Raw genomic sequence first — 27,624 nt, forward strand, 5'->3', positions numbered from 1 at the left:
GTCACCTGGAGCATTTAAAGCTAGCTGGGGGAATATCTATTTTAAGGTTAGAAACTTCAGGAAGCCACAGCGTAGTGTCCTGTAGCCCAGGGCAAGCCTTCTCCTTCTCTGGTCTGCTATGATGCTGTGATGGAGGGTGGTCCAGCGTCTCTGAATGTTTCTTAGGGAAACTACCAGCCCTCCTGTTACGAAGCATCTCTGCCTCCTCCCTTCCAAAGGTGTTCTTGTGTTGTGCTGCCCAAGAGGGTGGTTGGGGTCTGTGTGGAGTGGACAGCTGTCCTCCGTACCCCCGTCTTTGGTAAGCTGTCCTGCAGGTGAGGGGATATCTCCCCTTGCTGCAGAAGAGGGACTTCTCTGGGAGGGTGTTTAAGGAACATTGAGGTGAAAGATACTGTCTTGATCCCTTGTATCTACGGTTGCATTCCTGGGCCTCAGCTGCCCTAACACAAGATGCAGGGCAAGAACTGGATCCTGGTATCTTTATTCTTCCTCTAGACTTGCTCTACACCTCCCACTTGCTGTCTTGCGTTCGAAAGAGGAGGGGGGTGGAAATAGATGGCACTAAGAATTGCATTCAGCTATTTTATTTAAGTCATAATCATTTCTAATCTAAATGTGCGGGAACTGTATAACACAACCTAATCAGTCACGTATATTGTACTGCGTCTTGAGTTTAGTGAAAAGTAAAAGCCATCTAGAAGGCAGAAATATGTTAAATGAGCATCTCTGAGGCCATGCACCTTTTTAATGGATAGAACAGCCCTGGTAGCTTAGCTTAGCAAACCAATCCTGCAGGGTAGGGATGCATCCCTGGGACACGAATGGCGGAAGCAATGGCTGGTCTATGGAGTAATGACTTGCTCCAAGTCTAGACGGAGGAGGTGGGCAGCCTTCTGGCCTTGCTGCAGGCAGGGGGTAACAGTATGGTCCCCCGTGGGGTACCTCGCAGCAGGAGGAGTTTTCCTCAGGCAGCAAGCATGTCTCAGACAAGGGTATTTTAGCTGGGCAGGTTGCAAGGGGGGTGTGTGGCCTGAAAAGCTGCTGTTCTCTTCCCATGTGAGCCCCACAGCAGATCAAGGTGCAGCAGCGGTGGTGGGATCCATTCCTCTGCAAGGGGGGGTGTGTGGCCTGAAAGCTGAAAAGCTGCTATTCTCTTCCCATGTGAGCCCCACAGCAGATCAAGGTGCAGCAGCGGTGGTGGGATCCATTCCTCTGCATTTAGAGCAGGGCTGAGGAAATTGGGGCAGCAGGTTTTCCACTTGTGCCCTTGAGTCTCTGCGTGCTTGTCATCCTTTAATAGAGATTGTTGTTTCTCTTCCCACCCCAGGGGGGCTGAGTCCCCTTAGCGAGGGGATCTGCATGCCCCAAGAGCGTGCCGGGGGGGGTGTGTGTGTGATGTGAGTGGCCTGATGTGCCGCAGGACTCTCCTGTGGGAAGTCCCTGAGCTGGTGAAAGGGAGGGACGCTATTAGGGAAGCTGGAATCCCTCCAGCTTCTCTGATCGTACCATGTTTGTTCCCTCTGCGTTTGCCAAAAGCACCCTTATTTATTTCATCAGCTAAATGCTGAAAACCAGATGCCTGACTTCCATCAAGGCATTTAATGATGATGATCATTGCTTCCTCTAATGCAGTGTCTTCTAGTGAGGGACGATGCCAAAGCAGCGCACAGCTGTTGACCAATGGGTGCCTGTCTGTTTTCTCCAGTATTTTAGGGTACTTATCTATTTTTGTGCTAGGGCTCCTTTTTTTTTTTTTTTTTTTGCTTTGACTTGCAGGAAGTTCTGAGGTGGAACGTGGCAGCTGTTTAATAGCACACGGGAGCCTGGTGAGGCAGATGAGCTCAGGGAGCGAGGAGAACCTCCTGCTCCTCTGTAGTGCTTCAGAATGCCTCATGCGTGCTAAAATGTGGTCCCTGCATCCTCTTGGAAGCAGAAAAAGGATGCTGCTGCTCTTTCCCAGCTAAGCTACGAGTAAATAACACAGATGAGGCTGCAAGAGGAGTTTTTGGCAGAGCCAGGAGGAAAGATGTTTGCTTTAGAGGTTTCTTTATGGTGCAGAGGCATGCTTTTCCTTTTCTTGAAATGGAAATACCAAGTTCAGCTTGAGAGGACGCTAGGTAGGGCGCACGCATTGGGAAAGGCACAGGCGTTGGGCATGCTGGGATAACCTGGCACAGGAAAGCTGCTCAGACCTTGTATTTATGCAGGCATTTACGCAGGCATGTACCTGAATGTTATTCTGAACTGCTCCATTGATTAAGAATATGGATCAAGAACTTGGCTTGAACAAGCCAAGTTGCTTCATTTTTTGTCTGGTGGCTTCACCTGGAAGGTGAGAGCAGGGTCATGTCCTCACATCCCAAGTTGTTTCAGAATGAACACGCTGCAGGCTGCTGTTGAGACAGGCAAAGGCACTTTAGCAGTGCTGTTCTGAAAGGTGTCAGGAGACCTTTAGGCTGTCACCATCCTATAGAAAACATACGATTGTTAAATCAAATTGCGGTGTCGCTTTCCTTCTGGGAAGTGCTATGTAGCTTCTGGAGGTATGTTAAGATCTTTTAAGAAACAATTAAGAATTTCAGTATTGCTTTGATGTTTGTTGAACAAAATGTTGACACAACACACCAGGCTACTCGGATTTGTTTTAACTTGCAGTTTAGACTTCAAAAAAAGAGTACGAAATGAATTAGCAAATTATTTTGATTGCTTTGTTCATTTTTCCAGCAAGAAAGCTACCCACCTGGAAAATACTGACTGGATGCAGGCAGGAGCAGAATTTTATTTCCTGAGATAAATGGATCTGGGATAAAAGTCCTCTTTATTTTTTCATTTTAGCTGCAAAGGATGATATGCTTCTGTTCTGCTCTTTGTGCTGAAGATCAAATAAGAAGGAACTTTGCATAGGTGTGCCAAAGCCTTTCAAGGAAGAGTTTCTTCCCCCACCCCAACCTCTTCCTCCTAGAACCAGCACCTCGGTCTTGAGATGAGAGCAATATTTAATGTTCCTTTCACAATAATGCTGGCGTGACTCTGAATCCCAGCGCTGGCACCCTTATTCTGTTTTCCGTTCCATGCACACAGTCTCTCTCTGATCTCTCTACCTTGGCCTTGTTTTATTCTTTTTTTTTTTCTTTCTTTCTTTCCCCATTTCTCTCGTGAATGCGGCTTTGTGGAAGAAGCATCATTTCATTTTCCCGAAGGTCCTGAGAGGGCAGCCGGCAGATCTCATATGCAGGGTGTCAGCTACATTAAATGAACACACTCAGATCACTGTAAATCCCTATTTACACATAATAAACACGAGGATATAAAACATGGAGGAAATAATACGTTATTGATTGCAACAATGGTGTGTAATGTCGTTTGAAAGGCAGGTGGTGCATGCCCATCCATCAGCACACCTAACGTGGATCATCTTGTTCCTCTGAAATGCAAGGCAAGTCACTTGTGTTCTGCCACACTCCCCTGGCTCAGTGTGGGGAGAGGAGGGGCAGACAGTCATGCATGGTGAGAGATGGATTACAGCCTGATGTTATTAGAAGATGCTTGGAGATAGAATAGCAAGGTGGGATATTTCTCTGTGTGACCTGAAGCCATGACCTGTTGGGCATGTTTGGATTTTCGTTAAGCGAGCAAGTGCTTGAGAGAGAATTTTCCTGCAAGTGGAGCCGGAGGGTTCAAGTCTCGTTGGCTTTCCCTCTAAGCGCAGGCGGATCTCTCTCTGTGTTTAGGCTGCACCAAAAGGAGCATTTTGTATGCAGGATCCCCTGGTCACGTGTAGGAGCAGAACTAAAGCATGGTGCAACACTTGAGGGGTGCACAAGCACACAAAATAGCTTGCTGACTTTGCAGAGAGCAGGATCTCTAGTGATTGATAAGCATGAATTACAAGCCCTAACAATAATCTTCTGACTATAAGTAGTATGCATTCCAAATCAAAGCGTGTGTGGGTTTTTTGTTTTGTTGTTGTTTTTTAAACGGTGATCTAAAATGCTTGCCATCTGAGGGTGGTGTGTGTGGGTTTTTTTGTTTTGTTGTTGTTTTTTAAACAGTGATCTAAAATGCTTGCCATCTGAGGGTGCCTTATCGGCAATGCTGGCCTGGCACTTGTGTTGCAGTGATGAAGAACGATGTTTTGATGGTTGCTGAACTTGTAGCTGATGATTTCTCCTCTTTCTCAACAGCTGGCACCATCCCTAATCTCCCGTGCAATACATGAAATTCATTCCCTTGTTTTATCTCCGGCTGAGGTTGCAGGAAAGTGCGGTCCTTGAGGCTTGACAGGCAATTGGAATAGGTTTTGTTTGGTTTAAATGAGTTGAGAGTTCAAACCCAGCCAGGTAATGGAGTGGTTCTTCTCCCCTTGTTCACTCTTAGGGGATTGCAGACCTTGCTGCTCCTTGCAGTGTTGACTCGAAGGCCAACTGCCTGGGTCATAAGAATTTCGAGGTGCAGCCGTGCTGACAGAAAGAGAGCATTTTTGTGAAAACTGCACAACTTGAATTGGCACATGGGGAAAGCTTCTCCCCCCCCGCAAGCCACCCCTGACCTCAGATCTGAGCTGTTTGCTCACTCGTGTGAACTCTGCAGTGAAAACATATTAAAGTTCCCTTTTCCTGTGGCTTTTTTCCTCCAGGTATTTAATCTTAGTTTACAGATGAAATGTGCAGTGGAGAAAAAGATGCTAATCACACAGTTGCTGCACTCTGCTCCAGCCACTGAAAAATTTATTACCATCTGTCCTGGATTGGACAGGGCTGTGAGCATCAAGACGTTAACATCTTTGAAGCAGTGGCAGACTGACTCGGCATTGCAACAGGGCACAGCACCGAGTCCGCGGAGGCCGTGCAAAGAGCTTGCAGGGGTTTGGTACGGGAGAGGTGCTCTTTGTAGTCTTCTCTTTGCTAAGGTCAAAGGCAAGAAAAGTCCGTGTTGTGCTCAAAACTTCTATCACTTTCCTGCAAGTGTCATCTTAGCAACTTTCTGGTGTCTTATGGTAGGGGGGGTTTTCTCTTTTTGTCAACCATTTAACTAGTCAGCTCTTCCCACTTTTATTTTTGGCCAGGTCTTGAGATGGCTGTTGTTGTTTCAGTGTCCTGGATATGTCATTATGTCCATCCTTAATGGGTCCCTTCCCTAGCTGTAAGGGGGGCACGTGGCTTTATATGGTCAAGTTCCGCCAAGCTTTTATGAAACCAGAGCAGAAGGCGAGGTCGGAAATCAGACTAGAAACGGGATTTCTCAAGGCCCCAAAGAAAGACGTTTGGCTGCGCGGCTTTCTGAGCATGTCGTAATAGCAAACTGTCTTGGAAGCAAAGTGTTTTGGTTTTTGGCCTGTCTCTGCCCTCGGTGTGTTATTAGACTTACAGTTCAGAAATACTCAAACTACAGCTCCCGTGATGCATCTTAAATATATGATTTGCGCTTGGCTTTTTGCAAGAGCTATGTTTCTCCCCGGCTAGCTCTTCCTGCAACTGTACTTTCCCTCCAGCACCAGCAAGACCAGCTGAATCTTGGAGCACGCAACAGTTTCATAAAATACCTCTCCTGTGGCTGTGTTTGCTTATATTTCCTCTTTTTTTTTTTTAAAAGAACTTAGGCTATTTTTGTAAAACCTCACACCTTGGAAAACCAAAAATTGCTGAGCAAGGAAATAATTGTCGGTGGTGCAAGCAATACCTGTGTCTCTCCTGCAGGAATTAGCAAACCTAAACGCAGGCTTGGCTGTCTTTCCAATTAAACTCTGGCAAGCTGGAATACATGATGTGGTAACGAAGCAGAGAGTTTTGGAGCTACTCTGCTTGCTGTTTTGAGGATATGGGAGCTCTAGGCTGTCTGGCTGAAACTAAGCCACTGAAAGTAATGGGCTGGACAATCTCACCCCATTACTTTTAATGGGATTGAGAGAGTGCGCGCTTGGGAGCAGCGCGCTGACACTGGGGGAAGCAGGGGAGCTGTTTTCATGTATCATTCAAGTTATGGCCAACACTGGGAAAATGCCCCCCTGGCAGTGGAAGCCAAGCTGCTTGCAATAAGTTATAGGGTTTGGCGGCAGATGTGAGGAGCAGTAGCAGGGAAGGTGTGTAAAGGCTTATATTGGCGTGGGCTGTGAGCTGGGGCTTAATTTGGTCAAGGCACGTCATGAGGAGGGGAACGGCAGTACATGAGATCCCTGCTGCTTGTGCATGGATGCAAGGGCACGAGCAGGGTGCTAAGTCATTCCCTTATACCAATCTTCCCTGGCTTACCTTCCTACCTCTTGCCTGTGATAATTGCATCTGTAGGGGCGGAGGAAGTATTTAACGTTGTGTGAACTACTAACCTTTTTTGCTGAAGCTGGTAAGCACCGCTAGCAAAGTGTTTGCAGTGTGAAGATCCAGCCAGCAGGACCAGTTGCAGAAATTGAGAGTTTTCAGGTCAATCAGGAAACGGATAATGCTCTAAAAGGGGAGCGGGGATGGCCGTGAGACAAAGTAAATATTGCAGGATTAAAGATTTAGGCTGAATGCTGCAACCTGCAGCTGGTGGTGTGGATGCTCAGGGCCTTCCCTGGACCCAGGCAAGGTGACTGGTGCTGACTCGAATAGAATTAGCGCAGCCTGCAGCCGCTGTTGTAGCAGGATGCCTGCATGGCCTAGCAGTCTGGGTGATGGATTTGTTTCTCGTGGTGGTACCAAATCTGCTACCGCTGGGACATTGAAGGAACGTGGTCCGGACAGGGCAGCAATCAGCCTCCCACAGCTTGAAATTTGCCCATTCACTTTCCTTTCTCCTACTGCTGAGCATGGCCAAAGCCCTCCCTGCCAGCACAGTGTGAAGCTTCAATACCTCAATCAAAGCAGCCTTCCTGCAGAAAGGGATGGAAATGTAATGATTAGATAATCCCTTAAATCTTGTGGCTTTCTCCCCTTCCCTGTAATTGGTGCCTTGTTCGCTGGCGGAGGGTAGGGACCAGTTTTCAGGCTGCCCCTTTTATCTTAGCGCTGTGTGCTCTTTGAGCAAGTTTTAACAGAAGGGAAAGAGCAGGAACTGCAGCAAGTGCACCTTCAACTGGGATTAATCTCAAATTGCTGCTCCCTTGGCCAAGCTACTCATCCGTGATGGTTTGGTAACACCACCGTAAGTGAGATTCCCCAAGCTATTTAAGTGCCTCAGGTCCCATTCAAATTGCTGGGAGGTTTAAATAGTGAAGGAGGAAACAGGGGTTCACCTGTGGATGAGGCTCTGACCCAAGGTGACTTGTTCACATCACTGGTCTCCTTCAGCTCGGGACTGGTGGATGGCCCGAGAGGAGATGGCGTAGCCTGGACTGGTGCTGCACAGCAGGTCTCCTACCTGCTTCTCACCTCTGGTCTCCTTCAGCTCGGGACTGGTGGATGGCCTGAGAGGAGATGGCGTAGCCTGGACTGGTGCTGCACAGCAGGTCTCCTACCTGCTTCTCACCTCTGGTCTCCTTCAGCTCGGGACTGGTGGATGGCCCGAGAGGAGATGGCGTAGCCTGGACTGGTGCTGCACAGCAGGTCTCCTACCCGCTTCTCACCTCGCAAGCGGGAAGGCGGCTTAAAGAGTTTTTCTGAAATTGCTGGGAGTTGGCAAGGAGTGGAAAAATAAAATAGAAGCTGAAGATCAGAAGTTTAAAAAAAAAAAAAAAGCCTCAGGTGCACAAGAATTGCACAGCAGGTCTCCTACCCGCTTCTCACCTCGCAAGCGGGAAGGCGGCTTAAAGAGTTTTTCTGAAATTGCTGGGAGTTGGCAAGGAGTGGAAAAATAAAATAGAGAAGCTGAATAAGAAGTTTAAAAAAAAAAAAAAAGCCTCAGATGCACAAGAATTGCAGCCGTGCTGTGAGATAACCAGCAAATAAATATTAATTATAAGATACACAGAAGTAATGGCATTTGCGAGGCTGGAGCATGATTTCCCAGTAATAGAAGGACCACAGGGTTCCCTGCCTCTGACTGTTGTGTCATCTTCAAATGAGAGCGGGACTACAAGAATTGCAGCCGTGCTGTGAGGTAACCAGCAAATACAATTTAATTATAAGATACACAGAAGTAATGGCATTTGCGAGGCTGGAGCATGATTTCCCAGTAATAGAAGGACCACAGGGTTCCCTGCCTCTGACTGTTGTGTCATCTTCAAATGAGAGCGTGACTGTGCTTCAGTGCTTTCCCTGCCTTCAGAGGGGATTAAAGGGCCACAGCTGCTTGGTATTGGAGGAGCCAGGGCAGTTGTCAAGGGTGTCCAGCATGTGAAGGATTTGGAGCAGCTGGGCAGTGGGCTTCGCAGGGTTTGAGGCAGGAGGAGCTGATGGATCTGGGGCAGATGGGCTTGAAGGCAGTGGGCTTGAAGGCAGTGACCGTGATTTCCTCGGTCAGGCAGAGGATAGCTGTGTTTGCTGGATGTTTCCGAGGGTAGAAGCGGTTTGCACTTTCCTGTACTGTCCTCCGTCTTTCTAGACTTGTAAAATGGATGGCTTAACCACTTTCAAGGTGGGAGGTGTGAGAAGCAGTTGTTGATCCAGAGCGCTACAATAGATGTGACCTTTACAGTGCTGTGGTTTTATTTTTATTATTTTTCTCTCCAGTGTGTCCACAATCTGTCAGAGCAGCATGGGGACTTCCAGGGCTTATTGCAAAGTGTTTCCATTGCCACATTCTCCTCCTAGTTGAGCAGAGGTGTTACGGGGTGGCCTGGGTGGGGTGTGAGGCTGGTACGCCTCCTGCTTTATGCAGATCTCTAGACTTGCATGTAAATGTGGCTCTCTGTGTGCCAGGGGAGCACAAAATGTGTTATTTATTCCAACATGAGATGCTCCCACCAGGCTTCAGGATAATGTCATGCTGTGTGTGTGGCTAATGTTGTTTGGATTGCGATGGGACATGCAGGGGTCCTACAGCAGGAGCGAGGAACAGTGCAGCGGCTTTCAATGAAATGAGAAACCAGAGTGTTTGGTGATGAAATCAGGTCTTCAGAGAAAACACTGTGTTCTTAAGGAATCAAAATATGTGGATCTTGTATTTTTCTCCCTGTCAGTTTTGTTCTGAGCTTTTTCATTCAGATTTTAGACCATTTTAGAGACTAACAATCTCTCCTTGTTGAGAGCCCTCCTGTAGGAGCACACCCTGATGTCAGTGCAATCACTGGAGATGGAGCAGGAAGGCTCGCCCCAGCTTAGACTGGCCCAATCTGTCTTCCAAATGCTCCTCCCCTTGCAGCCCCCCCCTGTTTCACACGGACCCTGTATGCCGTGGTGTCTGGGGCTTTTCCAGTCTCTGGGGCATGTCCTCATAAAGGCATTTTGATTCCCTGGAGAGCTTGTGTCACCAAGTGCAATGGAAGAGGTGCTGCAGAAAGGTGTGATGGGTTTCATGTGTGTCCTCCACCCTTTTCCTCTCTGGTGGGACAGTGTTATTTTTCTGCTATATGGAGTTGAATACACAGGTCCCGGTTTTGGAAGGGGTGGAAGGGGAAGATGGTTGGGCAGGGAGGAACAAGTAATGCCTTGTCAGGCAGCTCTCCAAGTGACTGCAAGTTCTGGTCTGAGCTGCCAAGCAGAGTGTGGGGGCAGGTGACAGACAGCCCAGGGCCATCAGAGCCCTCGGCTTGCGAAAGGAAGTGCTTGGGGGAGGCAGAGCGGACAGACAGGGCGAGGGACAAGGCTCAAACTGCCTGTTAGCCTCTCCTGCCCTCACTGGTCGTGCCCCAGAGGTGTGAGGAGCTCCGTAGAGTACACGTGGGCTGTGTCGGCTGGTGCGATGCAACCACTGGAGTGTGACCAAGACAGATGTGCCCATCACCTGACTGTCCTCTGATGGCCCCGGCTGCCCTGCTGACTCGTCGGAGTCAGCGAACGTGGTCTCAGCAGTACGTGTCTCCTCCTGGGGGAATGATGGGGACGGCGACATGTCATGGTTTCAGGGGCTGACCTGGGGAAGCATCAAGGAGAGACCTGGGGATGCGTGGGGAGGTACTCACGTATTGCTTGAATTTCTCTCAAAGCCTTGTTCCTGACCTTCCTGCAGTGGGTTGCTGCCTTGAAACGGGAGATGTATTTTGTGGCTTGAATGGAGCGGCAGGTACAACGGGCTGCAGTCAAAAGCAGATTAAATCCCCCAGAAGTCCTTGAAGTGCGGGTCGAATCCACCAGCGAGGTGAATTGGCCATAGCCCCACTGAACAATACAGATGTCTTCCCAGGGAGAGTCTGAGCTCCAGGGCTGTAGCAAGCTGAGGCGCTTCAGAGGGTCTGAGCTAAGCGAGATGAAAGTGGTAACAGGATAGCAGCTCTTGCAAAATACTGTAGAAATCATGTAAATTGGGGAGAAATGCTTGAGCTACGCCTGCATGCTGTGAGACTGTAAAAGGAAACATTGACCCTGCAGGGGCGGAGAAGGCCTGGAGGCGTTGCTGTGGACAGTCGGCTGCGCTTCTCTCCTTGGTAGAGCCTTCAGAGGTGGGGTGTGGAGGGAGTAAGTGGTAACCTGAAGTTGCAGGTGACTGTTTCTTGCCAATACTGTCCAAGGATTTGTGGTTGTAGGCAGCCCCGCCAGCCTTTTGCAATGCCTGTGAGGTGGTTTTATCAAGATTACATAGAAGTCTCTGGCTGTGTTGGTTATCTGACCAGCAGAGCTCTCAGTGCAAACAGGAGTTGATCTGTTATTGTTAGTGGTGAAGAAAACAGACTCTATTTCTACACAACCTTTTATTTGTTTATCTTTTGAATAAAACAAATGCTGTGTGAAAGTTATGATGTCTACAACAGGAAATACAGGAAAAATACCTTTGCCTGCACACGAGGTGTAGTTAAACTGTGGAACTTGCTGGTCCAAGACCTTAGCAAAGGAGGGCATTTCAGATGATGTGATTAGTGTAAATGTGTACCTGTGCGTGCAAAGGTATGAAAGCTGTTTATGCAAGAAGGTTCAAGTACTGAAGGCCACCCTACTCTAGGGTAAATTGTTTTTTCCTGCAGCAGCTTCTTTACTTTGGGGGAAGGGAAAAAAAAATATATCCTAAGAATGACTGGATTTGAGGTTTGTGAGGATTCTTCGCTTCCTGGATGCTCCCCGGATAGGATATGTTTGTAAGAGGTTCAGAAAAGGAACACCGGCCATGGAGGGCTGGGGAGGAGAGTGGGGAATGCAGACAGACTCAGCGTACTGAACTTTAGAAACCAAAGGCTCTGTGTTGCCACTAGAGAGGAAAAAAAGCTCTTCAAAACACTTCAGTACTGAGTTACAACCTGGAGGTGCCTTTTTCCTTCGTTAGCCAGGGAACACAGGGAAATAATTCTCTTTGCTCAGCAGTGTGAATGCCTCTTCCTCCTTCCCCCTTCTGCCAGTTGTGTTTCCTGCTAAGAAGCAACTTTTAATTGTCTGGCACTGGGGCAGAGCTCGTTCTCGAGGAGAGCTGCTTACTGCGTGGTTTCTCTAGTCTTCCCCTTGAAGCTTTTGGTTCTGATGTCTTTCAAGGCAGCTTGGATAGCTGGATGCCAGTGTACTACAATACTTCCAGGCGTGTGCCTGTCTAAGCTGTTTGTACCAGAGAACCTCCTCCTGGGTCATGGATGGCTCTATTTTTTCACTGGGTTGAAACAGATTCAGTGAAAATAAGCACACCCAAGTTTTCCTGTTATTTTCCGTTACGGTTTTCAACCCAAAAGAATCTTTGGTAGAAGTTTTAAGGGCCCTCCAGACCTTCACCCTGCAGCACCAGAAATTCCCCTTAGGGAAAACAGCACTGGGGCTGGCTTCTCTTGGTGATGCTGCCGTTTGAGCTGCAGATATGTGCCTCTGTAGCATTGTTTAAGGCACATTTAGGTCTTAACAGAGGTACTCCGCAAGGTTTTGATTTCGGGGAATTTTCCTTTGCCGTGCAAAGTTGAACCGTCCTCCCCAAGGTGGTCTTCGCCCCTGTGCAGCGGCACGAGAGGAGACTTTGCCGCTCCAAAGTCTTCAACCGGAACCGGCTCCTGAACGGGGGCCTGGTTTCTGCAAGCTCTGCTGTATGTGTCTTCCCTCTTTAATACGAACAGGACTTCCAGGTCTGTGGACCGTCGGAGAATAGCCCTTCTGTGCAGTTGCGTTTTACATCTCGGAGCAATGAGCTGGCAAACACCTCTGCTCCATCTGTTTTCCTTCATTGATGGATTCTTTAAAGTCAGATTGTGGTCCCACAGGGACTCACTCAACTAATCCTCTGCTTTTAAGATTTTATTTGTGCAATAAATGGATGACAAGGTGGTTTGCAAGTACATAACACAATAAATGGGTTTATAAATGCAACTTTTCTGCAGAGCACTATAGAATAAAATACAATATCACTACAGCATTTAATGCTGATCTCTGGTTCATTCATATTTCAAACAGTAATGTGCCCATTTTCTCATCTGGGAAGCCTCTGAGGTTTTTTTAATACATTTTTATAAATTAACCGGGCACAGATTTAATAATAACTTGTGTCTGTATAGCTTTTTTCATCTCTGAGGATCGTGGATTGCTGTGCAGACTTAACGGTGTAATATAGAAATTACATGCCAAAGGATCCATTTGCTCTCTGCCGAAATGCGGCAGTAGTTTGGATTGCTCAGCAACGCTCATGGATGCAAATGACGGCGAGGGAAAAGCTTGAATCCGGCGCTCACGGCAGAAGGTGAGCTTGGAGGGGAAGGATGCAACTTGCTTATGGGTGCTCAGAGCAAAGTCCTCTGAAGGAAGAGGTCACAGGGATGCTGAGGAGATCTGCACGAGAAAAGCAGGATGGTTACTGAGCCTGGAAACTAGGATGCTGAAAAACAAAGAAGAAAATGCTCCTTCACACACTTCTAACTATTGGGATGCAGTGTCACTAGGTACGGAGAAGCCAAGAACGTGGAAAGACTGGGGAGATTGGTCTCTTCTGTTCACAATGTGTTTCTTTAGCAAGATATCCAATGGCAGACAACTTTATCCATCAGGATGGGAAACTTCTAAGCAGGAGCATCAGGTTTCCCAACCAAAGTGTTTTTAAGTGATCCAAAACTCTCAGATTTGGTGATGTAGGATCTTCTCGTATCGCCCTTGCTGGCCGACTTAGAAACAAAGAGGAAGGTATTGAGCTTCTTTCCTTGGAGACTTTCATGCTCTTCCAAGAGCTCCCACCCAAATTCTTTGCTTCTGAGATCCCCAGGTGAAATGGAGCTTTTCCAACCCTCTGTCCTTCCCAGTCGCCATGTTTTGGTGTCGCTGACGCTAGGATATTTGGCATGGAGGTTGCCCGTTCCCCATCCTGAAATGAAAAAGTTCAGAATGAAGCTCATGCGTATAACATCTGATTGGGAAAATATTTACGGATAGCAAATTGCCATCTCTGTAGAAGGAAAAAGTGAGAAAGTGGAAACGTGATATTTATGTTAATACAAAGTTTAAAATTTAATTTGAGACCAGCTGTTTCTGCTTCTCTTATAAGAGCTTAATTGGTATATAATAGCATAGTTAATTAAATACAAATCAATAGTTTAAAACAGCTAATTGATATTTAATATGTATGGGAAAATATAACTTAGTTGTAATATAATTAACTCAATATTAAATAAGCAATGGAATTGCAATTATGCCTTTACAACGATTATAAAGTTTATCGTTCTTTAATAAACTTGCAATTAGACAGGATGAGCTGAAAAATTATTAAACAGGTATTATTGGGCTATTAAACACTTATTATCATTCCTGGTGGAATACAGCTACACAATAGTACACATTATGGTTGTGTTAATAAACCTTTATTACTGCTTTGCAGCTTTAGCCTTTACTGTACTGGTTGATCAGAAACTTTGTTCCCTCCCTGAGTTGTGGGTGGAGGAATTGCCTCGAAATTGAGTAGGGAAATCCCAAACGATGGGAGAAGTTAGGAAAAAAGCAGAAGGATTCCATAGTTTGGGCCAGCAAAGAGAAATCTTTCTTTCAAAGCCGACTTGCCCAGTCTGTGCATAAAGATCCCTTTCTAGAAGACCCTGAACTCTTGTTTCTTTTAGTTGGCTTTTGCTTCGTTGTCACTGGCTGCCCCTAGTGCTGGCAACGTCTGGTTTGAACTTGCTTGTGCTTTGTCTGATGAGTGGTTCTTCTGCAAGTTTTGAGGTGAATTAATGCAGGTACTTCTGAGCGAGTAAAAACATGGTTCTGCTCTGTATTTTCCAAACGAGATGCTTAAACTCACGCTTCTTCAAAGCACCAGGGATGATAGCCTTCAACTGTAACTAGTTTCCCTCCACTGGGGAAAAATCAATTGCCATTGCAAGGAAATGGATGAGACTTGTTTTGTGGGTGGGGGACACACATGGGTTAAAATGTTCTGTTTTCAGTGGTATCTCAGCAGCCTCCCCTAAAGCCAAAACATTTAAAATGCTGGGTATCTGCGTAACTATTTTAGCTCTAGGTAGCCACTAAAAGCCATGAAGTGGTGAGACATCCTTAGGCATCTTGAAGTATTTTACCTTTTAAAGCAACTCTCAAGTATTTAAAGGTGCCTTTAGCTATAAAGATTTTTGCATGTTCTCACAAATTTATGGTATGAATTATTATAATGCGGTGCTCTTGTATAGCTCCTTTCATCATGGGATATCAAAGTGTTTTATAAGCATTAATTATAGCACCCCTCAGGGAGGCAAATGAAAGATAGACACCCGTACCGGTGTGTGCTGATCCAGGCTCCAGACGGGTAATAACCCAGATTTCATCTGGATCCAGCCCATGTGGCTCAGCCCTGACAATCCCTCCCTCCTCTAAGGGCTAAGTTGTTACTGGGACCTCTTGGGTAGCACAGCCGTTGCCTTGGGTCGTAGCCCCTTGCCACAGTCTCTAAAGCACGACCTCGTTCTTGGGAGCGTTTCGCTCCCTGTGACTGGAAGATGAGAGTTGGACGTCTGAGTGGTGGGATATTTATCCTCCAAGTAGGCTGCAGCTATTGCTGCCTCCGTCAGTGCTTTGGTTTAGGATGCTCTTGATGATGATTGTGGTCCGTGGAGAGCATTGCAGCCCCCGTCATGCGAGGTCTGCGTGTTCAGGAAAAACCCGGCCAGCATCCACAAGCAGGCCCACGTGTGCATGCCGGAATGTACGATGCACGTCTGAATTGGTAAGATAAGAATGCTGGCTTGCTCAGCTCCGCTGTGGGCTGCGCTGCCTTGTGTGACGCTAATCTAATTGTGGTGTTTTAATTACGCTTTGATACCTTGGTGCTCATTGAAGGCTCAATAGGAATCAATGCAGTTTTGCTTTCCTATCAATAAAGACCTCTGCCTGCTTCGCAGGCTCTATGTAAATGGCCCCAGAGGCTATCAGCAGGCTCACAGCCATCTGGCCACATGCGCACGGGACCTCTGTTTTCACGGGCATCATGCAATCCTTCATGGAAACCCCACTCAAAGTTCAGCAGAGTCTTACCGATTCTAGTTATCGGACGGCGGTAAGGGAGGCAACCTGTGCTGAATGTCCTTCAGCTAAAACCGGCAGACCCTAGCGGCAGTTGGGAGTAATAGAGGCATCTAATGCTCTGCAAGTCGACACCTTTCTTGGTGTGTTTGCAGTTGTTGCGTAGGCTGTGCAGGGACGGTAGATCATGTCGCCTCTGCACTGTGGAGCAAGAGGGCTGGTTTCCACCGTCCCATCCAAGATGGGAGCTGGTTGCAGTTTACCTCTTCTGTTAATTAGGACTCTGATTCAAGAAATGGCTGAGGATGTGGGTGGTTGATTGATCTGCCCTGATTTGTCTAATCTTGAGACATCTATGTCTGAGTTAGTCACCACCTTTTATCGCCAACAAGAGAGTTACAAGCACCCCCAAAGTCATCCCAAGTAGGTGAAGTGAGTCACTTTCTGGAGATGCCTATTTCTCTCTGGGGCACTACCTTAGGTGGCAATGTGGATTTAGGGGGGCAATTAAATTTCAGCTTACTCTAAGCATCTCAAGAGACTTACTTTTGTCTGAGCATTGACTGCAGTGGGATTACACACGTGATTTATTTTGGTCAGATGCTGACGTCCTCCCTCATGGGAGCCTTAGGATCAGGAGCTGTTGGTCCTTAGCCTCTTGCAAGGTGGAGCACTGTTTAATGTTAAAGAAAGTGCTTTAACTAGTCTTGCTTGTACCCTGAGAGTCCTGGGGTCAAAAGTAGTCTGGTTTTTTTTTCTGGGTTTAGGCTCTCATTCTGCCTCATACTGTGCGCAAGAGGAGGATGCTAACCCCTCTGCTGGGATGCCATGGCAGCTAGCAGTATTAGGGAGAGATACTGTTTATCTGGGTGTATACCCGTATAAATCTGGGTGTCTTCCCTGCACATCACACTGCAGTGAGCGACTTTCCGCTTCCTCTGGACACGGTCCGGATCTGCGATTCAAACCCAAGTTTGCGTCATGGTGCTAAAAGCCAAGGCTGCCAGGCAGCGCTGGCTCCGCTCTAAAGCTGTCGCTGCGCTCTCAACCCTCCTGCTTCGCTGCCTTCCCCTCTTGCGTGCGGCACAACTTCACGACACTCCCGAGCGCTCCTTCCTCGGCAGAGGGGGGCTCTAAAGAGACCACAGCCACATTAAGTAAACATCAAAGGGGCTTTGATCAGCAGGGCTCTGTAGAGCACAGAAGCCCCTGAGGAGCTCTGCAGGTCCACAGGCAGGCAGCATCGGGACACTGTACCTTAATTTTCTCCACTGCGACACAGGAGAATTTGTTTGAAGAACTAGAGCTTTTTGCTGCTCCGAGATGCACACAGGGAGAGCACGCATGCACGCAGCCTACTTCTGGAAAAACCCATGTTCAGATCTCTCTGTTACCGATAGTCAGAAAGACCCATTAAGAAATCAAGGCATCGAAGGCATGCGCCTCCTCAGACTCTGGCACTTTGCTACTTGGAGGGTCACTTGCTTGTTTCTAAAGAGCAAGATGCCTCAAGCCAGACTTATCTTCCCTTCTGAGGGCCGCTTCCCGTTTTACTTTGCCGCCCGCTAAGGGAGAAAGGGATGAAAGAGTCCATATTGTTGCAACGCACTGATGTGGAAGAAGATGCAGCTTGTTCCCTCTGCTTAGTGTAGAGGAGCACTTAAGAAATGGGCAAGGGAGGGGATGGTGACCCTCCTGTCTCTAGATATATGTGGCTAAGTGGAGCAGCGCAGCAACAGCTGGTTTGGGACCCCCAGCAAACTTCAGCTGTGAGACTGACCAAAGACTTCAGTTACGTGCCTGCCTGCCGGTGCTTTACCTGAACAGTATAACCAGCAGGATTTGTTCCCTGCAGCATCCCCGTGTGCTTGCTCTTGTCCCCAGCCTAGTCTTCTAACATCACTCTCTCTTCTCTTGCAGAACTGGGGCTCCCAGGAAGAGGATGCTGCCTAGTACTGGGGTTCATGTACAAGGAGAAGTACCGCAGGATGACTGAAGGTGAGCAGTTCCCTCACCTTCCATTCTTCCTTCCTCTTTAGCTATCTCATTGCAAGGGATGAGGATGTGCTACTGCTAGGAATGTGCTAGGTTCTTGTTTACGCCAAGGAGAAAATCCCGCTTCCCCTTTGATCTCTGAAACATCCTAGCGGGCATGGATGTGGGAAGCCTCCTGCATGAAGCTGCAAGAGAAGAGAAGTTCCGTACATCCAAAACCCACTGTCTTTTTCCCATGGAAAGGATTTGTCATATGGGAAGCTCTTCCAGCAATTGCTGCATCTAGCCTTTTTATTCTAGTTGGGTGGTAGTGCCTCACCGTGACACCTCCAGGGTACCAGTTTTCAGTGCCTTTGCACCCCTCAGAGGAGCCGTTCCGTTGTTTGTCGAACCCCTGCACTCTGGCAGAGATCTCACTAAAATTTCCCTATTTATATTCTAGTCATCCCCTAAGTACTTCATGAGCATTGATTAATCCATAGAAATATCATAAATAATTATGAAGCATAATAACTAAACAAAAACTATTTACGCTCGGAAGAATTGGCGTCCTTGCTTCTGGTAGCTTCGTTGCTTGGCTTCTTTTTCTGGAGCAAACCCTGGTGCAGCACCATCTCTGATTAGCGCTGGATCAGAGAAGGATTAAAGGTCCCAGAGCCCTGCAAAATGGGAGGGTCTTGAGGGTGTGTCAAGGAGAGTTTGGCTGCTGTGAGGTTACTCTGGGGACTGCGAACTTGATCCAAACACGGATTTAATCCTTTTTTGGGGCTGTGATTGGAAATGATTTGGACAGAGGGTGTAATCGCTTGCCCCACTGCACTTCCTTTAGCTCGCGTGGGATGGTGTATTGCCCAGCAGTTAGCCATGGGGGTGTCTACCCTTGCAGGAAGCCTTGTCTTCATGAGAGTAAAAGGTGCGTTAGCTTTCATGGGGTAAAACTCTGCTGGAGGCAGGTTTATGGCTCAAATATCAGTTAGAAGATAAAAGGTTCCTTCAGTTTCCCAGGAGCCCTGATACTGAGCCGATAACATGGGGAAAGTACTTCATAATACTTCACCTCATGCTTGTTTGTTACCACATGCTTTTTAAACATTGATTAGAGTATGTCTTTAACAGGAAGGGGCTGCCCCTTGGGAGAATGGATGGCAGAGTCTGGTCTGAGTGCTTTAAGAAGGTGCAAGCTCTCTCTCAATACCTTCCTGTCCCTCAAGCCTCCTGGAGAGGCTGCCTGTGGCTGTGCTCAGATGGGCAGGAGCACCCTGGGGGGATGCTCACAGGGTTTCTGAGAGCCAGCAGGACTGTGGGCACACCTGGGCATCCTGCCGATCCCTTGGGATTATTCACAAAGGCTCCTGTCCCCTGATGGATTCAAAGCCCGCATCCATCCACCTACGAAGTGAGCCCCCCTTTTCAGGCTGAATGTGGCTTTGTGTGGAGAGAACAAAGAAACATGAAAGGCCAAAAGTAAAGCCTTTGTGTGGGAATGGGAACAAAGTGTGTCTGCCTGGCACTGTGCAGCCAGGGAGTTTCTGGCCCCCGCAGGCTCCAGGACCGTTACGTTTAAAGGTACAATCTGCCAAAAATAAAGTCGGGGGATTTCCATGGCTATAAAGACCGCCTAGGACTTGTGTTTTCACTAGAGGTGGTTCTGGATGACAATTGCAGGCCTCACACCTCCTGGGATTTTGGTGGATTTCAGTGCAGATCCACGCTGTATGGTGTGGGCTGAGGTCTGATGTGAGCCAAGGGGGGTTTCAGATGTCTGGTCATCTACAGAGGTACAGCGAAAGTATTTCCTGCCCAAAGTACCTGGGCCAGACTCTTTGGGCCAGTTACCTTGCAGGGATAAGGGGAGAGACAGCTTCTCTTACATTTTTGCCAAGTGAGAGCTTTTCCTCTTTTTATTGCATGATGGTGCTAATGAATAGCCCTATTAATAATTACAGGGTAGCTGAAGGAACTGAAAGCAGAGGTAGGCAGTGGGGCAATCGGATAATTATGAGGTGCGGGGTCTCCATCGTAGTGGAAATGGGTAATTACAGGGATCCTTAGAACCTTGCTGTCACTTAATGGAGACATCTACAAAATGTGCTTGTAGGTAGAGAAGCACAAGAGGCCTTAGACAGAGGCCTTGTTAGCGTGGAGGAATCGCTTGTTGGTGGGAAGCGCTTCTCTTGGCTATCCCCACAGAGAAGATCCAGGCTGGGCACTTGGCAGACCAGTGTGGCAACCTCTCCCAGCAGGGTAAAATAAATGTTGTGGCTTACAGATGCTCTGCGGCCCTGCCCAGCGAGGGTCTTTGGTAGCATTATGTTGTTTGTTTACCAGCTGGCAAGTGATGGATGTCCATTAACACAACTGATTGCAGATGCAGGCTCTTCTGGCTGAGCTGTCCTCCAAGGCGAGAAGCCAAAATAAGTGTCCGAGAACTTGCCTCTGTTGGTGTTAGTTAACGCATATCAGTTCCTCATATCAACCTGTGTCGTGAAAAAACAGGTCTGGGTGAGGTGTTGGTGTCTCTCCCAGCTGTAAGGCACCAGAGCAGCCTGGGCTGCTGCCGGCACCACTGGGGATGTGCAGGGCAAAAATGATTTGGGCACTCGCCCTGCAGCTGGCACTGCTGTGCCGCATTGGGTGCGATTGCCTCTTGCTCTGTTGCCACTGTGAAGCCCACATGAGGAAAGGTGCTGGATTTGGGCACAATTTGGGGGTGTCCAGCTGGTGCTCCGGTGTGGCTGTTATACACTTATCCCTTTGCTGTGATTGACGATTGCCTCGTCTGCGTGCTGGGATCGCTGTCTGGTGCGCGGCTGTGAGTTGTAGGGTGAAATTAAGCTGGTGACAGTTGTAGACAGAGGGAGAAGAGAGGTAGAGCTGTCTGTAATGACGGCCTTGCAATAAAGACGCTTCGGAGTTAATCCTCCACCATCTGTCTTCATTCTGCTAATAACCCACTCAATCAGATGCTGCTGACTGTTTGTTAACATTCAGAAACAGATACATAATCAGGAGGAGTGTGCTGTTTGCTCATGAGGTGCTGGATTCCTCTTCGGGAACAACTCTCCCCCGGCCATGGCAGCGGCTCAGTGGGAGCCACAGCTTGTGGACTGGATGTCCCAAGGCACGTGCCATGCAATGGAGGTGATGCTGAGACCAGCAGTGATCCGAGTTACCCTGCTTTCCCCAGGGCTTGTGCTGCCCTGGCTCAAGGTTATTTTGGAGTAGAAAGGTGGTATCTGTGAGGTGGGTCACCTTAGTCCCCCGAGAACAAGGATCTTGAACTAACCTGAAAACTGGGGCTTGTTTTTCTATTCCCTCTTCACCTTCACTTTCAGCTCTCTTCCCTTCCCAAGGGAAGGCAAGGGGTGTGCTGTAAAATCTCTCCCTGCCCACCTATCGTGCTTGGTCCCTGCCTGTCCATAGCTGCAGGTCCCAAGTTGGGCTTGCCCCACTCTCCTCTGTGGCGGTCAAAGGCAGGTATTCAGATGTCAGTCCCGCTCCTGCTATTTTTCTTCTTCTCTCCTGCCTTTGACTTCTTGCCAGATCTAACTCGAGTCATTAGCAAGCGTCACTGCAGCAATTATGGCACTTTTTGGCTGCCATTCATAAAGCTACTGACGGGAACGATTAAATGCTGAGAGGTGTCAGCCTTCTCCTTCACCACCTGTTCCCGCCAGCCGTTGGCTGCTGGAAGGTGCCTACAACCATCTCCCCACGCACAGGGTAGCGGGGTAGGGCATCTGCCTTCCCTCCTCTCACCTCCCTTTCCAGCCACTTCGCTGGCTCTCATGTCCTCGCGTGCAGTGGGCAGGTGGCATCTCTGTGGGATGGACCCAGTGCTCGGCTTTGTCACTGCGTGGAGGGGGAGGGTGGGCTTCATCCTCGTGTCCGAGGTTGGGTGGTGAAGGCAGGCGTGGCTGGGAAAAGGGACAGAAGAAGGACTTGGTGTGGCATCCTCCTCCTGGACCAGCTAATGGTTAATGATCTGTGCTCAAGGAAGGACAAACTCCCCCTCTTCAGCTTCCTGCTTGGCTTATAGCCCTGCTCTCTGCTTTGCTCGCATCCACGCCATCGGTTAGGAACAGGCACGAGGCTAAAATCTGTACCTTAATCTGCAGGCAGTCTCCTCGGTATCGGCTGCTGTAGATGCAGATGCTGACTGGTGTGCCAGGAGAGGGGCTTGTGATGGAGTTATCTCTGGCAGCAGCCGCCCTCCATTTGCATCGTGGCTGGAAGCAGAACCTGGTCTCTGTAGCTTTCTGCATTCAAGGTGTCTCCATTCACTATACAAAGCACTGCAATACCAGCAGCCGTTACTGCAGAGCTGCAGCTCCACATAGCAACGAGTGCTGCTCTGTGTTTAATTGGGAGAGGGTGTTGCTTAGCAAATCATGTTTGCTGGGTAATGACTGTAGAAATCGGCTCAGATAAGGGCTGTCCGAATCCAAGGCAGGAGATTTTTCTCTAAAGGCCACGGGGATGCTGTGGGGCTGTTGGTCAGCATAAGACAAACCTTCAGTTTTGGGAGTATAGATGGCAAGAACTTGAAAGTTTTGCAGTCTGAGCTGCAAATCTGACCTTGACTCTCTTGTTCAGAAGGTTTGGGATCTTATTTAAAGGCGCGGGGACTAATGCAAAGCTCCAGTGTCTCTTGTTGGGGGAAGATGGAGGTCCCAAAAGGGGGACCATCCACGTACCTCAAACGTAGACGATTCATCCGGGTACCTCAAACGTGGGACACAGATCAGGGTTGGCCCAGAGGGGCAATGACGATGGCGGCCTGAACTGAAGGAGAGCCACCAGCCTGCTCTCCTTGTGATGGCTCGTGCATCCATGCAGCCCTCACAGGCTGCAACTAGTAGGGATGATTCGGATCGGCCCCTGCCTGCCTGGCGGAACTGGGCAGCTGCCTGTTTCTGGCTTGTGTTATCAGCTGTGGCTTTGTGCTCGTGAACTGCGAGCACTGTAGCTCTGGATGGGGTGTTTTTTTTGTCTTCGGTGTCGGCGTATCTCTAGTCTGCAGATAGATTTCGGTTCTGCGAGACGTGGGGAGAGAATTGTGTATGCATATGAAAGCTGGTTTTATGGCTTATAATTATCTCGTACCCATCCTTAGAATAATTATAGCTCCTCCATTATTAATAATTGGAATTCCAGTCCTTGTCATAGATCACAAAATGGAGAGGAAGCTCAACCCAGGGTTTGCATAATGTACCTTGGTCTAAATTGAATAATTGGTAAAATGGTGAAAATCGTTAGTTTTTCCCCCATTTCTTGGTGCTGGAATTAGTGAGATATTAGTGCAATTAGCCAGTGCTTCCATTTGAGGCTGCAATCATTTGGTTTGTAATTTAGAATAAATGTAAAAGCCCACTTGTGCTTCTGAACAGATTATTTGTCCTGTTTAAAAGTATCTAATGGGGTGGCTGTCATCTAAGCAAGATACATTTGACCCATTTCAATTTGTTTCCCTTTTAATCTGCTATCTGTTTTCCTGGATCTTTTTTTAATAAAAACATAAAGAAGAAGTGGGCGAGAGAGACCAAAGAGGGAGAGAATAGAAGCGTTATAGATCTGGAGTTTATCATAAGCCAAAGTAACTTGAAATCAAGGCTGTTAAACTGCAGAAAGCAATAAAAAGAAAACACTATTTGGAGATCGTTTAAAGGGCTGAGTGACTTGTCAATGAAAGGTTGCTCTACTCGACTGCTTCTTAATAGCTTCTCAAAGGGAATCTGCAGCTCTTGCAAGAACGAAGGCTGTAGGAACTTTTGCAGCAGCTCTCTGCTGCGGGAGGGACCATTTAGGTTAGCAGGTGCTGGGGTGCTGCGGCAGCAATGCCGAGATGGTTAAAATCCAATACCAAGAAGGACAGAGAGCAGAGGAGGAAAGGAGATGGATTTGAACCCAAAACTGGGTTTTGGCTTTAAAACATGTCCTGAACACTGAAGCCCTGGATATCCTGGTAGGCACAGAGGCTGGATGCATCGCTGCTCTTTGGGCTGTAGATAGATCTGCACCCACCCGGCTCCGGCCATCCCACCGTGCCCTCCTGCTTCTTCAGTGGAGAACAGAAGGAGTCTGTGCCTTTCCCTCCCAAAGGCCGAGCACCCTTTCTACAACAGTCTGATTCAAGGCTCCTCTCTGTCAGGCCCCGTCTTACTGCCTGGGGAGAAACCAGCTGGGACTCTGGGATGGAGTGCCTGCTGTTTTGGGGAAAAATGGCTTGTTCAGAGAAGCTGGCTGTGCCTCTGCTCCAAATGTCTCTCTGCTTGAACGCCCCTTCTGCTGCCTGCCGTAGTTCAAAGCAGGTTCAGTGAATGCTTCCTGCCAGGAAAACATCCTATTAGAGCGTGGCACTGAGATGCAGTGACGTATTTGTGCCACCCATTAGCAGCCCAGCAAGGCAGTTGCTGCCTCAGAATTGCTTGGATTTACGAGGACGCTTAATCTGGATCTTGCAAGTGACTTCAGCACAGGCTGAGCGTGATTCTTCTTCAGTCTCAAGGATAAATCGGAGCCAGCCCTTCTTATCCCTGTAAAAAGTGACCTTTCCTCCTCTACCAGATGCCAAGAGCCTCTGTGCTGCTGGGGGCAGGCTGCACTGCTGGAGAAGCTCAAACTTCACTCAGTTCTCTGGCCCGGCGGTGGAAAGGGTCTGTCCTTTGGGACCAGACCTCTAACATGTTACTTGCTTTAGCTCAAGCAACGTTGGCTCTGCTCAGCCTGCTTTTGCACACAGTGGAACTTAACAGCCCCTAAAAAACTTGAGCAGCATCTTGAGCATCCCAGCATCTTCTTACGCTTTGCCCTCTGAGGCTTGGGCAACCAGCAGAACTCATTAGCATCAGTCTGTGGCCTGGGAATGGGGTTCCCTGCAAAGCTTTGCTAAAAGCTACAGGGTCCCTGGCACAAAATCCACTGGGATCCACTGTAGCGGTGGGTCCATTGTTAGCTGATCTCCAAAGCTCCCCACGGGATGCAGTGCAAACTTTGCATTGCTAACTCTGCTGTCATCGCCAGTAAAGGTGCTGCCCCCTCCGGGGCTTGGCAGCTCTGTGACAGGGAAGCTCGCCTTACCCCAAGCGTTGTCACTCGTGTCTCCCTGTGAAGACACGATCACAATCGATTAGGGAAGGCATCTCCCGTAATAAGCTGCATTGAGCCTTTTTTTTTCTTTATCTGACAAAGGCATTTGAGAAGGAAGAGGCGAGTGGATGGAGCAAGCTCCAGAGAAGTTGTTAGAGATGCATTGTTATCAGCAGAGGTCTCATTGATATTTCTGTGATGCTTTGTGTGTCTGTTAGCTAAACAAGTCAGGGATGTAAGTGAAACCTGAGGAAAAATCAGCAAACAAGCTGGTTTTTTGTCTAGTGTCAAGGGGAGACTTTGCCTGGGTTGGGTCAGCTGGAAAACTGGGTAGAATGCAGAACCTCGCTGGAGAAGCGTACGCTGCTGTGAGCCGAGTCCTTGCTGGTGAAATCCATCATGCACATTTACAAGGATGCTGCCAAGGGAAGGATCCCATGTGCTCTGCACCGCTCCCTTCAGGCAGGATAGGAAACACCTCCCTGTCTTACTGCTGCTCTCTGCCACTTTGGAGAGGGGGAGCAGGGCTTCATCCGTGATGCTCCAGTTGTCTACAGCAGTTGCAGTGCAGCTGAGCAACTCTACTGGTTATAAATCTGATACAAAGCTTGCGAGTTTTATGGTAACGGTGGTGTTGTAGCAGTTAATGGTTTAAGGGTATAATTTTTATCTATTGATTTGAGTAGTGGTCCCCCTGTGGAAAGCTATTGCTGTGTGGTCTTAAATAAATGAATACAGTACTTCCTTGCTCCCCAGGTACTGGCATAAGATAATTCAGGAGCTGCTTCTCTTGCTGTTCAGCTGGCAGGTGTGCATGGGGGAACCTGGGATCATGTGGAATCTGTGTACCGTCCCTTTGCAGGGGCTGGAGGGCCTGCTAACAATGCTTCAGGAATCTTAGGCATTAATAAGCATGGATCAATAACTAGGGGGGATTTAGAATATCGTGGCTACTTGAATTCCATTGCCCTTGCACTCCCCTCTAAGTCCTTAATGGCATTTGGAATGGGATGTGCACCTAAGGAACGCTTGGGGAAAAACTTGTCCTGTAAAATGCACCTGAAAAAGGGCAGAGAGAAAGTTATGTACTTCACCTTACCCTGGCTGGCTGTTACTGTCTTTGTTGGGTTTGGGGTGGTTTATTCTTAAAGCCTATCAGGAGGCAGGGGGAGCATGAATTAAAGGAGATGCAAGGCTTCTCTCTGAAGATGGTGACTGGCTTTCTCATCTCTGGGCTGCCTCCAGGCTACCCTCAGAGTTTACCTTCGAGCACATGTATCTGGTGATAACTTTCCCCTCTCTGCAGAGCTGTTGCTGCAGCCCGGGGGTCTGTTATTTAGCTTTCCTCCCTCGGTGTCCACGGGGGACCCTGCCAGAGAGGTTGCTGACAGGCAGTTTTTCATTAGCTATACAGGTCGCGCTGTTGATATGGTGTCCACCAGACCAGAACCTGCACACGCAGGTCTGGCTGTGCCATCAAGTCAGGTTCTGATGATGCCATAAATCCTCCTGGCGTGGACACAATAGCATGGTTGTGCAGAAGCTTCCAGCTTCTCAAAGTACCTGGAAGCCCCTGCTTACAAGAAAATGATCCGGACTTTGATTCAGGAAAGGGGGCAGGAGGGTTGATAGTAAATCCCTCCCCAAGGCTGGAGAAAGAGCATCTCTTCTGTCATTTTTGGGAGTCCTCCTGGGGTGCAGGCACTGCAATGCAGTGCTGCTTTCTACGAAGCACTGCAGGCCTACCCACTGCTGCAAGGAAACACATGGTCCATTCCTGCCTGGTCCAGATCTCTAACCTCCCTCTTCTGGAGGCAGACACACGTGCACGCTTTCTGCAGGCATAGCCGGGGTTGGAGCTTCACAGACTGGAGCAATGAAGCAGTACCAAGTTACCGTCGCTTAGAGTATCAATTAAAACTGCTGCAGCCTTTTAAGTCCCGCTCTGAGACATACCTGTATTGATGAACAGCCAGGCTTGCCATTAAAATGGCTCTCAAGCCAGCAGAAGTAAATCCACTGTGCAATTGTGAGCAGAAACTTGCCGTGGCTAGAGTACTTCCAACTAAAGCCATGCCGTGGGGTGGGAGCTGAGTAAGATTGTTGTGAAGATGAAACCCTTCTGGTGTTACAAAGCCTGTGGCTTTGGTATGCTATGAAAAGGCTTAAATAGTTTTGAAGCTCTGTTCCCCACTGGTTTCCCTGTGTATCATTAGGTCACATAACGTCATCTCTGCTCTGCAGTCCCGACCTGTAAGATGAAGCTCCTTTCTTACGGGAGCGGTGCAAGACAGCTGTATTTCACAGCTATAATGACAAATCGGAAGGCCAGCACAATGAACTTGTTCCCATTTCTCAATGACGTGGGACTTTGTTGGATTCGACTGAAAGGTACTGCAAAACACCCAGCAAAGTATCTTGCTTTGTTTGGGCTGGCTTTTGGGTTTTGTTTTTGGGGTTTTTTTTTTTAAACCCTTCTAAAAATCCATTCTTATTGTAAGGAAGTAGTGAAATATTGTTGTAAAGTTTTGTTTTTTAAACCCTTCTCAAAATCCATTCTTATCGTAAGGAAGTAGTGAAATATTGTTGTAAAGTATCAAGTTGAATGCTGCAAGTCCTGTTCTTTTTCTTCCCAAGCTATTTGCTGTATCTGGCCAAACCCTGCCATCTGTATTCACTAAATAAACCTGAAGTCCATTAGCAGCCTTCAGGTTGAGGCTGATGAAGACAGAAGGAACAGGCATGGTCAAAAACCTGAAGGATAGATAGGGAGCATGTGTGAGGGGGAGTGTGAGTGAAATTCCCCTTGGCCGGGCAGCCAACGTGACAGTTATTTAGTACCCAGGGCTGCTACTGTGACCCTTCACAAAGCAGTGAACTTAAACCACAAACCTTAACAACTACCTCCAGTGCAGCAGCAATCTCGGGGCCTGTATATACATATCCTTTTATGCCCAGTATTTGCTCCCATAGGTATTTACTCAATCTATAAATGTATTAATGGGGTTAATCTTAAAACACATCCAGAGATATAACTTGAGATGGGGTTTTTTTCCCTTTAACAAAGATGAAGGTTTTATATAGACGGGGGGGGGGGAGGGAAGGGAAGTGAAATGTTCAGTGACTAATGATC

General features: G+C 48.1%; 1 protein-coding gene across 1 annotated transcript in view; it reads left to right on the forward strand.

Annotated features, from left to right (window-relative positions):
* KIRREL3 (kin of IRRE like 3 (Drosophila)) overlaps nucleotides 1-27,624 on the forward strand; it is a 147,275-nt gene that overhangs the window by 3,026 nt on the left and 116,625 nt on the right. The window contains exon 2 of the mRNA XM_009273008.1: nucleotides 17,328-17,405. Coding sequence (XP_009271283.1) covers nucleotides 17,328-17,405 — 78 coding nt within the window. The remainder of the gene's footprint in view (nucleotides 1-17,327; nucleotides 17,406-27,624) is intronic.

This window comes from Aptenodytes forsteri, unplaced genomic scaffold (assembly GCF_000699145.1).
Source record: "Aptenodytes forsteri isolate BGI_AS27 unplaced genomic scaffold, ASM69914v1 Scaffold126, whole genome shotgun sequence".
NCBI lineage: Eukaryota > Metazoa > Chordata > Aves > Sphenisciformes > Spheniscidae > Aptenodytes > Aptenodytes forsteri.